General features: G+C 35.9%; 1 protein-coding gene across 3 annotated transcripts in view; it reads right to left on the bottom strand.

Moving 5' to 3' along the window:
* The window catches only part of TRRAP (transformation/transcription domain associated protein), a 104,344-nt gene that overhangs the window by 37,816 nt on the left and 52,382 nt on the right, over positions 1-14,146 (bottom strand). For all 3 annotated transcript variants that reach the window (XM_075718322.1, XM_075718321.1, XM_075718320.1), the window contains 12 exons: positions 13,550-13,675; positions 11,473-11,619; positions 10,198-10,397; positions 9,383-9,504; positions 8,286-8,499; positions 7,142-7,321; positions 6,630-6,776; positions 5,806-5,925; positions 5,211-5,498; positions 3,651-3,788; positions 3,166-3,278; positions 2,526-2,661 (listed from right to left, as the gene is read on the bottom strand). In XM_075718322.1, the coding sequence (XP_075574437.1) occupies positions 2,526-2,661; positions 3,166-3,278; positions 3,651-3,788; positions 5,211-5,498; positions 5,806-5,925; positions 6,630-6,776; positions 7,142-7,321; positions 8,286-8,499; positions 9,383-9,504; positions 10,198-10,397; positions 11,473-11,619; positions 13,550-13,675 (1,931 nt within the window). The remainder of the gene's footprint in view (positions 1-2,525; positions 2,662-3,165; positions 3,279-3,650; positions 3,789-5,210; positions 5,499-5,805; positions 5,926-6,629; positions 6,777-7,141; positions 7,322-8,285; positions 8,500-9,382; positions 9,505-10,197; positions 10,398-11,472; positions 11,620-13,549; positions 13,676-14,146) is intronic.

Here is a 14,146-nt window from a genome sequence, read left to right on the forward strand (position 1 = left end):
TCCTATAAAACAGCAGTCCTAAGTGAGGCCCTTGGAGCTCTGCTGGGCTGCAGCGGGCTGCACTAGCACCTCCCTCTGAGCAGGACGCCTCTCAGAGCTACCAAACTCTTAAAGTTTGCTAAAATCGGAAGTCCATTGCCCAAGACTGACAATGGAGCCTGGGCTGAAACCCTTCACTTCTTGAGGCTCAACCCTCGCCCGTTGAGAAATGCCATGACGCTCGACGTGAATATTTCACTGAACTCGAGGGGAATTTTTAACACATATACCATTTTTTAAATTATTTTTATATATATATATATGCATTCATGTTTGTGTGTATGCATGTGTGAATCAGTTTAAGTAGTCTGTAGATGTATGATTTAATTTCAAAGTGAGTCTTATACTGCTGCATTATCTTTATTCCTATAAACCGTTAACCAAGTCTGAGACTGAGATTAGACCTAGCTGCACCTAGACTCCTCTCTGAGAAGTTTAGAAAGCAAGGGGGTCTATTCTGAACTTCATGACTCAACGGGAGGGTCCTCCTTATCCCCTGCATACACAAGCTCTCTGTGAATCATTCCAACTCAGTGTAACTTAATTTTCCTTTATGCACTTCCATGTAGTAATAGTGAACCTTGCCATCTTCGAATCTGTAACTAAGTCACTGTTTTGATCAGTTTTGTCTAATCACTTTGTTAATCACTGATGACTGAGTGCTATTAAAATATCACAATCAAATTCTGCGATTTGCCACAAGTAACTTCTAAACTGCTACTAAATCAAACTGTGTAAAGTCACTCATTCACGATAAATTAACATAATCAGCAGGATTCACAAACCTGCATTCGTGACACCTACTTGTACAGAATCAAAGTATTTTTTCCCCCAGAAGTAACCTATCCCTTTCTGTAATCCCCGTGATCTTGCTCAAGTCCAGTCCCCATCTCTCTCCCTGTCAATCAATTCAAACCCTGTCTCCTGCACAGCCAGTCTCATTGATGCACCCTGCAACATTTAATTCAATGCCTCTCTCCTCTCCATTAGTTTCACCAAGTCCTTTATACTTTCTCAAAGGAAATCACTTTCTTCAAACTTCCTGCTTCAGTCTATTTACCCAGTTAACCCTGCCACTCCTAGTCAAATTTGTACTCCTCCAATCTCCTTCATCCTCACTTCATATTCTTCTCATTGCTTCCCAATCTCAGGCTCACTGCCTGAAGTTCATTACCGGGTTTGTCTTGTCCCTCATCTCTCATTAGATCTCCACTTTCCAGTCTTGACCACACTGGCTCCAACTCCTGGTGCTCCCAAGACATTTTAAAATTGTATGTAATGGATAGATTGCAAAATGAGCCTTATTTTAAATGGAACTAAAGTAGACTCAAAGTGAGAATAAAGTTAGAAATCTAGCAGTTAATTTGCAGTAATAAAAAATTTGAGTACTTAAAAAGAAAGCAAAAGAAGACAGATACAGGAAGCAATCCCCAGACAGACAGTACAGAAAAACATTGCCACTGAAAGAACAACAAACCTTCTATTATGCTTCTCGTAAGCATGGCTATAAAATCCAAGAAACAAGAAAATCAGCATGTGCCAAGTAACTAATCCCTAATATATTTCCCACCACACATGAACAACTTCAAATTTGTCACTGTCCTCATTAAAACAATAACTACTGGTATAATGTGCAGTGTACACCAGCCTCACCAACCAATCAACACTGAAACTGAGATGTCGTGTGTTGTTTTTTCAGGAATTTTTTAACAAGGGTCCTGAACCACAGCCTTAGAAATATTCCTCAGATACACTAAGGTATTTAGCGTAAACCAAATTTAGCTGACAAGTCCCTGACCCTCACATTTTGATACATGTCTTAATCCCCCTTCATGTACTGTGGAGATGAACACAATAAATTGTGTTTAGCAGTTTTCAGTTTGAACAGTAGAAGTTGAAAACGCTTTGGCTTTTCCTTTCAGGTGCCAAAATAAACAAAAACCTACAGAGGCAATAGCCTTTTGCCCTTTTACACCTGGAAGCATAGTTACATTACCCGGATAGGGAGATGATAATAGATGTATTTTCATACTTTATTCCCTTTCACAAAAGGATCCTTTGTTCCTATAAAGGTGTGAAATACAAAAAATGTCCCTCCCCAACATTGCGTTATTTTAAATAATACCATATACTTGCAAGGGTCCCATTTTAAGTTTCTCTACCTACCCCTGCTAGCACACACTTCCACGACAAGCATCTTTTGCTTTTTAATTACTCATTACCACGCACCATCTTTCACCTGCCCTGGATAAATTTCTTACATAGTACAGCTTTATAAACAGACAGAAAAAAGAGAACCAAATTTGTCTGTTGAAATAACATTCTTCAATTGCCAAAATACCCAGCTGTGTGCTGGGACATCAAAGAAAACTTCCAAAGAGAAATTCACTGTGTCTGTGAAATGAACTGCAATGCTAAGTTGTTAGAAATGTAATCAGTAAACTGAACAAAGAAACTAAATATTAGCATAAAAAGCCCTCACTCACCTGTACCAGAGCCTCCTTCATAGCTGTCCAGTTTGACACTCTCCATGCACATTCCAGTACTAGGTAAGGATTTATATGACCTTTTGACTGGCCATATTCTGTCAAAGGTTCCCACTGGTTCAATTCTTTTGAGCAACTAAGAAAATCAAAACCACTGTCAACATGGTTACCAAAAAAATAAAATTTCAATAAAAGTGACTATAAATGCTGTGTATCAGAATATTATCTGCATATTTGTTTGTCTATGAACAGCTTTGTAAGAACTGCAAAAGTTTCATCCAGATGGGAAGATTATTTATTTATTTATTTATCACCAGTTATAATACAGAAATCTGTGAACAGGGAAGAGTTGCATTTTGTGTCTCCCTGAACAACCATTTTAAACAGGAAAAACAAATTTTAGCTCCAGTCTGTTTCCACCAATAGCAAATTACATTTTTACAACACTTCAGGCATATCACTTCTGAGGGTTTGTTATGGGAGTAAAAAAATAGCGTTTTTTACTCCCTTAAGTTTCCCTGGTATCTGAGTTAAGTCCTGAGCTAAGTTTATTCTCGTAACTAATGCTTTAAACCAGCAGGGTATTTCACTTCTACCGCAGGATAAAAACACTTTTTTCACATCAGCTTTAAAGTCTTACCGAATCCAATGGTCTTCCCAGAGCTGATACTCAGGAAAGATCGAAGGGGAAGCATTGTTCCGTTCGTGCTCTTTTTTAGCCTTTTCCATTGCTTTTTCATAAGTTTCTTGTGCCTAAATAAAATTCAAACCATTTTATTTTTCCATCTGCTATATACACATTAGCTCAACATTCTTTTCTTTTTAAAAAAATTGATAAGAAAACTTTTATAAATTCTAAGCAAAAAAAAAAGTGAATGCGTATTAACTCATTCCTGAATATAGTCATTATTTGGCAGCTTTACAGATGTCATTAAAAAACTAACGGATGTCTCAAAAATCTCACCTTATCTAAGTATTACATGGTCTTAGACTACTAATTTAGTCAGTAGAGAAGCTGTGGCATCTTCTATTTTAGAAGACTGAAGTTGTTTATTAATATTCAGAATATTTGCTGACATCCTGACAGTAGAACTATTGAAATAGTTTCTAATATCAAGAGTGTACCTGTTCAAAAAAGCCATGCTGTTCATAGGCAATAGCTGTTGCTGTCTCCGGGAATTTACAGCGTTTCTGCCATAGTCCAGCCCACATATCCTCTTCTTGTAACAAAGAGTAGAGCTCAGCAAGGGAATCCAGTATTTCCTAGAATGTTAAGCACGCATATTTCTCCACAGTCAAGCTGTCATTATAAAGCACAGTAGATAGCAAAACCACATGTTCTACACTGAGGCAAATTGAGAAAGCCATGGAAATAGAGAATTGTTTATATAAATTTGTTTAAAAAGTCTGGAAGGCAAGCAGTTAGTAAAAACCAAGTACTGACAAGAACACCACTGCATTACATGACGAAAAAAAAAAAAACAAACCTATGGTTGTACATTGATTCTTGCTTATCTTCCCTAATATATCAGATGAAATCACAGAAAACAAAATTGTTTAACAAGCAAACAACTCGGTCTTTAATGTAAAAATAATCTGTCATATTTAGCTTCCTCACCTGATCACAAACATGCCAGTGTAGATCATAACCACCTGACAAACTACTAAACACAACAGCACCTGTTTACAGGGAACTCAATTTTGTTTAGCTAATAATTCTTAAAGGTCATATACCAACAGACTTGATTAGGGAAAGCATACTCCTTTTCTGAGGGAGACAGAGACAATATAGACTTCTACTCAAGATTTAAAATTAGGAGCAGAACTGGTTTCATCTAGTTCTACAGTGCTGCAGATAATTAGTGTCAAAACTAGATGGAAAAGAGGGAGAACGAGAAAGATATGAAAATATCAGTGACACGAAAGAAAAGCATGAGAAGTAGGCAAGACACAAAGTAGTCAATGTTGCAAGTATCTGTATTCACAAACACACAAGGACAGGGCTTTCTTCACTGAATTTAAAAAAAAAAAAAAAAGACACTACTTTAACAAGTTTCTAAATACAAAGATTTAGAAGTGATTGCCCCTTTGTACTTGGCACTGGTGATGCCGCACCTCGAATACTGTATTCGGTTTTGGGCCCCTCAACACAAGAAAGACACTGAGGTGCTGGAGTGTGTCCAAAGAAGAGCAGCAAAGCTGGTGGAGGGTCTGGAGCACAGGTCTTATAAGGAGCAGCTGAGGGAACTGGGGTTGTTTAGTCTGGAGAAGAGGAGGCTGAGGGGAGACCTTATCGCTCTCTACAACTACCTGGAAGGAGGTTGTAGTGAGGTGGGTGTTGGGCTCTTCTCCCAAGTAGTTAGTGATAGGACGAGAGGAAATGGGCTCAAGTTGCACCAGGGGAGGTTTAGATTGGGTATTAGGAAAAATTCTTCACTGGGAGGGTTATCAAGCATTGGAACAGGCTGCCCAGGGAAGTCGTGGAGTCCCCATCCCTGGAGGTATTTGAAAAGACTCATAGATGTGGCACTTAGGGACATGGTTTAGTGGTGGACTTGGCAGTGTTAGGTTAATGGTTGGACTTGATGATCTTAAAGGTCTTTTCTAACCTAAAAGATTCTATGATACTATTGTACTCTTTTTCTCTTCACATTTCGTAAGGTATTTCAATTAACATAACACTACCTGTTGAGGAGGAGTTATGCTTTCCTGCTCATAAAATTCTGTTGTCTGTTTAGGCTTAATTTGTAGACTCAGTCCTTTTTCAAATGCTTGATGTTCCAGCATCAGTGTAGAACGAAACCAGAGATTGTGAGTTTTACCCAAGTATTTCAGGACACAAGGTCTGATGGGAATGGGAGGAACACACTGTGACATTGCTTCCACAAAGCAATTCAGTGCACTCGGCTGGCAATCTCGCTGTACTTGATGGCTACCGCTGCACAAGAAAGGGCTTATTTCACCTGCTAGAGCCTAGAAGAAAAAAACATACAGGATAGTTATCTGCTCGTTCAGATTCTTCAATTAGAAAGTTTAGATTAAAAATCTTGTTAATACAGGGAACAATCACTTGATAAGTGTACTTCTCTTTGTAAGCTGAAGGGCCGTACTTATTTCAAAAACTGTACTGATAGAGGTACACACTAGTCACAAAGAATGATAAACTCCTCAAAGCAAGTTAACAAGTCATTTATCACAAAAATACATTTTCCTGAAACACCATTTACATGAAACACATTTAAAAAGAGGAGTTTGTAAGTGAGGAGAGAGGCAATCTCACATGTTGTTGTCTGTCAGACAAGATTTTCCAAAGTCGTGAAAAAAGCTGTATCCAAGTCTTCTCTCCTAATGGTGTAGAAATATGACATAATTGAACAAAGGCACTCAGCAATGCTCCAGTCTAGAAACAAAAAGAGATGTATATAAATGGGAAAAATACAATTAATACTATGGAAAAACAGTTCACAGTTATATGCTGGTTGGAAAGGCACTTGCATTACTGCTTAAACAACTGTATCAAAAATATGTTTCCTTTAGCAATACAGACTACTGTAACAAGAATTTAATCCTATTTTCAGGTTGATTGAGTTTGTGATTCATTACTGTAAACATTTTAAAAAAAAAAAAAAGGAAAGAAGTTGATGATTTCAGTAATAGGAATGAACAAGTTAATTGGATAGAGCCATTACTACTGTGAGAATTATTTCAATCTTGCTTTCAGCTAAAATTAACTTCTTAGAAATTATTTGAACATAAGATGCCAATACACTTTTTTGATCCTATACGCTGTCTTTGCCATCACTATTTTCTTAACTGAACAGTTAAAATACACTTACAGGTGGAGGAGGATGAAATTTAACTTTGTAGGAAAGGGGTACAGTAACAACTAGCGATTAAGTGAAGGCTTAAGAATTTTTTACCCTATGCAAATAAGAAATTACGTCAGATAAGAGATGTCTACAGAAAAAAAAAATCAGCTAAAAAAAATCAGAAGTGTGAAATTAAAAAAAAAAAAACCAAACCAAAAAAACCCCAGTATGTGAGGTCAGTTTGAAGACTTCAGTTTTAAAATGATTTGTCAGGAAACCACTGAACTGTACCAACCTTCACTTCTCGAAGAGAGTCAAGAAATTTATCATGCCGGTTGGTCAACATGTGCAGCTGATTGCCAATGTCCTTCTCAGAAAGTTCCTTAGTTTTAGGTGTACTGGTCTGATCTCCCGGAGCCAACTCAATGTCTATTTCAACATCCTATACAGAAGTAAACAACTCAAAGCATGCACATATTTTCTAAGTACTTTTTCTTTTTTCCCAAACAAATACAAAATAACCTTCCAATCAACTTATTTCAGGTCTCACTACTTGCTTCTGCTAATTTTTCAGGTTCAGATATAGAATTGCTATTGTGCTATAGTAAAGAAAAGGCTAAATGAAGCAATGCAAATTCTCAGAAACCCATGCATGGTTAAACTACAATGTATTAAACACAAGATATACCGCAGAATCTGTGCGTATCATCTTCAAGACATATTCTCCAAACTTATTTGATGAGAAACTAGGAACAGCTATATTCCATCAAAAAGATTTCCTTTTCTACAGTATTTTCTGTAAGTTACCTCTTCTTTGGATTCACTGTTTTCCCTTTCACGAGGCTCTTGTTTAACGTGGGTTACCATAGCAAATGCCGCTCTATCGTGACTGTCAGCAAGGTTGATAACATTGGTGATAGAGGGCAGCATAGCACCCTGACAGCTTGTCCCAATTGTAGTATTTCTCTCACACACTGCCAATAGGAGCTAAGACATTAAAAAGCAAAAAGATTTTTTAAATATACATTTACTGTAGCATTTCAAGGAAAACATCACTATGGTTTAATATTTACCAACAAGATAAAAGTCGCAATAATATGTTTAAGGCCTATTTATCACCTTTATTCAGTAAATACACTAATACATTTTCATCTTAATCTGACCACATTATGTCACCATTTTGAAGTTCACAATTATACTTTCGAGATTGCTATTCAAGCCTCTCCTGAAAATGCTGAAGAAATATGGATCTTCTATGCCTAAATTCTGTATTTGGTACTTTTTAAGCACGTATGTTTAGTGCCCTCAATCAGCTAACATATACAGACAACCAAACCACAGTGCTGCTTTTTATCTTTCTGGAAGGAGTTCTAATACTTTTTAAGAGTACAAAGTTATCCTCAGGTTATCCACTTTAAACTCATGTTTCAATATGCAAATTCTAAAAAAAAAAAAAAAAAAAAAAAGAAGAGATGTTTGCTCCCATCTTGTTTTAAATCAACCAACCAAAAATGCAATTTCATTTCAATGCAATCCCACTCAACTGTTGTCATACCAGCAGAGCAGACACTCTAGTCTTAACGGTTTTCTTGAAATCATCTACTATAACACTACTTGTATTTTTTTATAATTACCATCATTTATAAGAGATGGATTTTCTTAAGAAGCATTAACCTCATCATTAAGCTTTTTGCAGAGAAAATAGATTTTAAAGGTTGGTATTAAAGCCAATTTCCAAGCATCAGCATCTCATGGTTTAGACACTGTATTTATTTTCAAGCACCACTGGAAGTATCTGAGGCAGCAGACTTGGTATTTTTAGCTGTGATACAGATAATACATGCTACAAGACACACATTGCGTAATGCTTTTACACACAGCCAAGAAAAATGGGGAATAAAACGTATTTCTCACATTATAACTGTATTTCTGATACAAATAATTTCCCTACCTCAATGCACTGTTTTATCCAAAAGTGATTTCCCATTGCTTCCCAGTTTTGAGAACAGGTCACATAAAGTAGACGCTCATAAACACGACGTTTCATAGAATTGTCAAAGACCTCAAAAAATTTGGCTCGTATGAGTGGCTGGGCACAACGCAAACCTGAGAGAAACGCTGGCTCAAGTTTAGCAGTAAGTTCACTACCAGAAAGATTCTCATCCCTAAAATGGATAAAGATGAAATGACAAGAGATATTAGAAAGAGAAGCCTTCTAGGTTTTGTATACAAAATACCAAAAATGAAAAGAGATGACATTCTGTAGAAGCCCACATGCCATGGCACGCACCCAGGTGCTGCATTTTGAGAGAAACCGCAAAGAAAATATTGCTGCTTGTTAGAAAACTGCCCCAGAACTATCGTAAAAACTCTTCCACGATAAAATCTTATCATAACTGTGAAACAATTTCAGCCACATCTGTATCTTGTTTGAAATGCCAAATGATATTCATTCATAAAAACTTCTGACCACCATTTCCACACCAGGATGTTGCACAGTTAACCAGAAAACAGAACAGCAGTAAACAGTAATTCAAAGTAACATGAATCATCAGCACAAAATTAAATACTTGGCATTTTTTGATGAGGTAACTATTTCAATTATTTCATCATGTTACAAAACCTGCCAGTTTAGCTTGCAAAGTAACTCTCCTGAAAGTATAATTTACAATAAATTTCCAAGGGGAAAAAAAAAAAATCTTTGTATCCTACGGATGTGAAAAGACAGACAGATTTCAGCTGTCACCACAGCGTTTAGAATACAACCAGCTACGAGGATGCCCTGGTATCTTGGGAAAGGAAGAGGTTGAGGCAGTGGAGATATTTTAGCAGAGCCAAAAAGAAAATCCTTTCTAAGGAACTTCTATTTTCAAATTGTCTTCCATAAATACATACTGTGGTCTTGATGAAATGAACTGTTTTCGCATTTCAATGGGGGGGATATCACTTAATTCTCTCGTAAAAAGATTGATGGCATGTTATAAAGGTCATATATGGTACAAATTATGAACCAATAAGCTGCAATAAATGATTAATTGCTATAATTACCTATAGACATAGTTAACAAGGTCTAAGAACTGCGCATTTAATTCAAGGTCTTCTGGAAAACGCTTTTCAATGTAAGTCATCATTTTCACTAGTAAAATGGACTTCTCCCGGAGAGTAGGTGTCTGTGTTAAAAGATGATTAATTTTGTCAATTCATCTTAAAACATGCAGTGAACTGGCACATTCAAAGTACACCTCAGCCATCCTTTATATCACTTTCACTTCTGAAGTACTGAAAAATAGCTTGGTAGAAGGTCATAGTTCTTAAAAAGAAAAATAACTCAAGCATTTATCCTTCTACTATACGCTAGAGAATTTTAAAATCATGACTAAAACCAGGTTTAAGTTGTTCAATGATTACAAAAATCTAACATATATTTTTAAAAATGCAGGTCCTTTTATACAGCGCTAGATTGTCAAGTACTCAACTCTAACAGAAAATATGGCAAATTGAGGAGGCCACAAAATGTTACAGGAATAACACAATTTAAACCAGCATTAGTCATCCTCCTCCTGAAGAATCTCTCTATCCAAGTTAATGTGAAACATATTTTAAAACTTTTACTTTAAGACAAGTCCTCAGCAAAACAGCATTTGAGTTCAAACCCCTAATACAAACCTATAAAATGCTAAACATCTTTAACTCCAGCTACTTTCACAGGGGATGCAAAATATTCCAAACCTCATCAAGGGCATCTAAACATATATATATAACAGATCCTTACAAACCTCACTGTCAAAAACTGATGAATTATAACAGTGGCTTATAGTTATTTAGTATTTGAGAGCAATAATGATTTTATCCTCTCAATTTACCTGATTAGCTGCCATTGGGGAATTGTTTTTCACCCACTCTTCCACTATTTTTACCACTGCACGAAGAATTTTGGCATCAGTAGATTTTTCAATGAGAGATGTTAGAATAGCTTGTATAAAATTTTTCCTCATTTCCATGCTCATCACAGCGAGGCGAGTTTTCACAAGATCCAGGCTTAGCATTACCAGTTCACTTGTACCTGCTATGGATGCAAAAAAAGGATTAGAATTGTGTATACACCTATAAATAGCTAGTAAAGAAATTTGCAAGATAAGCTATTGTAATTTTAAAAACAGCAACAACAGTATCTGTTACCTGGAAATATATCCCTAGAAATAATGTTTTCAGAACTACTACTTTCCATCCTAAACAACTGAGACAGACTCCTTCCAAAAAAAACCAAATCCACTCAAAATCCTAAAGGCAAGCCTGTGTCATTTCATTTCAGTAAATCTTTGGTAAAAGGTATTACAGAATCCCAGTACTGAAAAACTGCAATTAAACTTGTGAAACAAATACTGTATGATGCAGCACACCTGTTCTGTTAATTTTCTGACTTGCTTATCTGTCAAGTTTAATGATTTTCCAATTGTTTCTCAGTGTTAATAAAATTCACACAGTTCTCATTTACCTAATTAAAATATGGGCTGGGAATCTAACAGCAGCAATTCTTTCAAAGTATTTTCTTCAGTAGCTTATTCATTAATAAATTACAGTGCTCTTTACTAGCACTGAATTGTCTTATACAAGAACATCTGATTTTTTCCAATGACTCATGACCTGATTCATTTGATGATACACAGAACTGTACAGACCAAAATAGATGCTATTTTAAGATAAAACAAAAGCATCAGCTCCAACAAGTTAATTTCACAAACAGTTGTTCCAATATTATCAAATAGTAAGGAGTTAAAAAAAAAAGTGAAAGCACAGAACAATCAAAAAAATTCAGCCCCTCTCCCCTCATCACTATAAACGGTTGAAGAATTTCAGTATTTCTATATATGCTGTAGGTCAACAAATATTCACTAACCATTCACTGAAATGTTTGGGTTAATATTGAAATTCATATATTAAGCAGGTAACAGGAACTCAAAGTGCATTTTTATGCTTGAATGCTTCAGTAATATTTCTCAATATTGCTGAAGTATTTTTGCAACATGTAATAACACGCACAAAAGTAGAAAATCATTTGAATCCCTTTAGGATGAAGAGATTTTAATACTTTAGAACACTTCTAATTATTAACATCCTTAGACTATATTACGTAATACCTGTATTTGCTTCTGCTGTTCCTGCTGTAGCCTGTGGGTTTAAGTGTTCCCTGACCATCTTCTGCAGAGATCGCATAAAAACTGAAATCAATCTGTCAATATAGCTGGGATTGTTACTGCATGCAGACTTCAGAATCATTAAAGTACCTACAGATAAAAACAATACTTAAGGAAGTAAAACTTTTATTGGGCATGACCTGAGTAAGATACATGTTTTTAATGTGGATGTTCTCATTCTATAAAAGAACAAAGAACACAGGAAAACATTCTAGCTGTATTTTGTCCTGCTGTGAAAGAAGCACGGGACTACCCAAGTTACAAACACTAGAAATCTGGACAGATTTGAAGAAAAAATGCAGTCTCATCTTTAGTCTTCAGTCTAAGACTAGAAAGTTATTTTTGCATTAATCAAAATATTTCAAAGTTCTGTATATAAGTGTGTTATGGCGGGCAAGGGAGAGAAAGAGAGGACAGAGAGGGATTGAGAGCAGACACTTTTCCAAGACCTCAAAAAAAAAAAAAAAAAAAAAAAGTTAACCAGGCAAAATGAAACTACTACTAATGTTGCACATTTGTTCGAGTAGCAAAAAGTAGCAAAACTTTTACATGAATAGGCCTGGGTTAGTAATTAAAAATAAAAAAATTACACAGTCTTGTTTTCTAAAATAGAAATTTCATAAAGATTCATAAATGAGTTACTGTTGATTGAAAAAGTTAACACTGTTAAAATAGGCAATTTCGGCACAGCTTATGAATGCACAATGCCTACAAGATCACAGTCCCTTCAAATTACACAGTTGTTAACGATGCCTATCCTAATACAAGCTTACTCATATACATGCAAACCAATCAGTTTTAGCAATACCTATGCTTTAAATACTTCACTCTTCAAAAAAAAGTACACACATCCTGTCCAGCTATACCCTCTAAAAAACCTATAGCTATCCCTTTCTACCGCAACTTCGTAATTCCACAAAAGCCTACAACGATATTTATAGAAGCATGGTTTGTTCACTGAACGGCTCCTTCAAAAGTTTTTATTTCTTTTCCTGCTCAGATGTGCACAAAATCTGGCAAAGTTCAGCCTCTTAAACACAGAATTAATAAGATATGCACCACCTGACAGATTGTAGTGCTGCTTTTAAGTGAGCTCTGGGCACAGTGTAAGAAACATCTTTCTTGGTTAGTTTGTTGTAAAGCACATCCTGACATCTGACAAATAGGCAATTCCCAAAGCAAAATTACAACTATCTACACAGATCACAGAGTGGAATAGTGAAGGACATTTGCCATTTAAATCAGCAAGTTTTCCAAGATTGTGCAATTTCAGGTCTGTATTACAAACACAACCAGTTGTGGGCCAAACTGTATTATTCCAATATATCTTTGTAATTGTAATATGTGGCTGAGCTCTCTACCAGTTAAGTACAAAGAACAAGAAAAGAACATTTCAGCTCTTCAGGATGGTATATGCTAAAAATTCAGATTTGCTCACTCAAGGAAAAAAATAGTATTTTTGTAATTTCTTTCTTACTGAGAATTCAAGACCTATAAATACATAAATCTTCCTATACTGTTTAAATCAGCTGATAAATGAGGCTTTAAAAACAACTGGAAAAGAAAGTATAAGGCAGTAACATGTAAGAATGTTTACACAGATTCCTTGAAATATTCTATTGTATCTCAGAGTAGTATCCACAGGATTTCGGTTTTTCCACGTAACAAGTTCCCAGTAACTTTTACTTTATATTTTGGTTAATCTGAATGCTGCATCTTTTTCCTATGCGCTTTGAATACAGAGGGCTTCCATCTAGCACAGCTGCAGCTCCCCATTTTCAATAATTGCTCCCAAGTCAGCAACCAGGAGATGACAGAATGCAACGAACGCCCCAGTCCCTTCCTTCACAGATGACAGACATCCCAAGCTCGTCTCTCAAGTTAGCTCCAAATGCTTCCCACAGCTTCCTCTGCATGATATCAGATTTCAATCTCTTTACGGAAAATAAAAGCTTGTGACAAAGATCATACTCATTAGCGGGCACTCTACATACGTCTACTAGAGATGTGAGAAACTTACCAAAGAGCTGAGAAGGGTTAGCATTAGTGGCCTTTTCATAATTAGTAAGTCCTTCATAAATAACCTTTCCAACTGCAGCATAAAGGCACTCCAGCTCTTCATACTTTGAAGCTACACTTGATGTACCTGCAGAGTTTAGAGTTGTGTTTACTTTTGGTAACATTAGCCACAGAACAGGCAAGGAACAGTTACACTGTGAACATACAGTCATCTATACCATCATTGGAACTTTATCTTGCTAATAAACCAAGGTAACAAAAGCAGATTCCTCTTTATTATACAACCAATGTGTCTTCTATAATAATGCACCACTACTTCTAAATAACTCATTTTGATGAGAAGTCTTAAGATTATTGATTTTCCTTTTTTTTTTTTCCAAGAAAAGACTATCTAAATTAGTTTATATTAAGACATGGCATATTACCTATTGTCTTTCTTTTTTACACTCCATCTCCCTTCCTTGTTTTAGAAAAACAGCAAAGCTTAACAACTAAAAAATTGCACTTCTGAAGCTGAAAAATTATAATTGCAAAAATACATTAAATTTATAGCATGCATTTCTTGAACCAAAGTTATGACAGACACAGGTTATTAAGT

The sequence above is a fragment of the Pelecanus crispus genome, chromosome 11, assembly GCF_030463565.1.
Source record: "Pelecanus crispus isolate bPelCri1 chromosome 11, bPelCri1.pri, whole genome shotgun sequence".
Classification (NCBI taxonomy): Eukaryota; Metazoa; Chordata; class Aves; order Pelecaniformes; family Pelecanidae; genus Pelecanus; species Pelecanus crispus.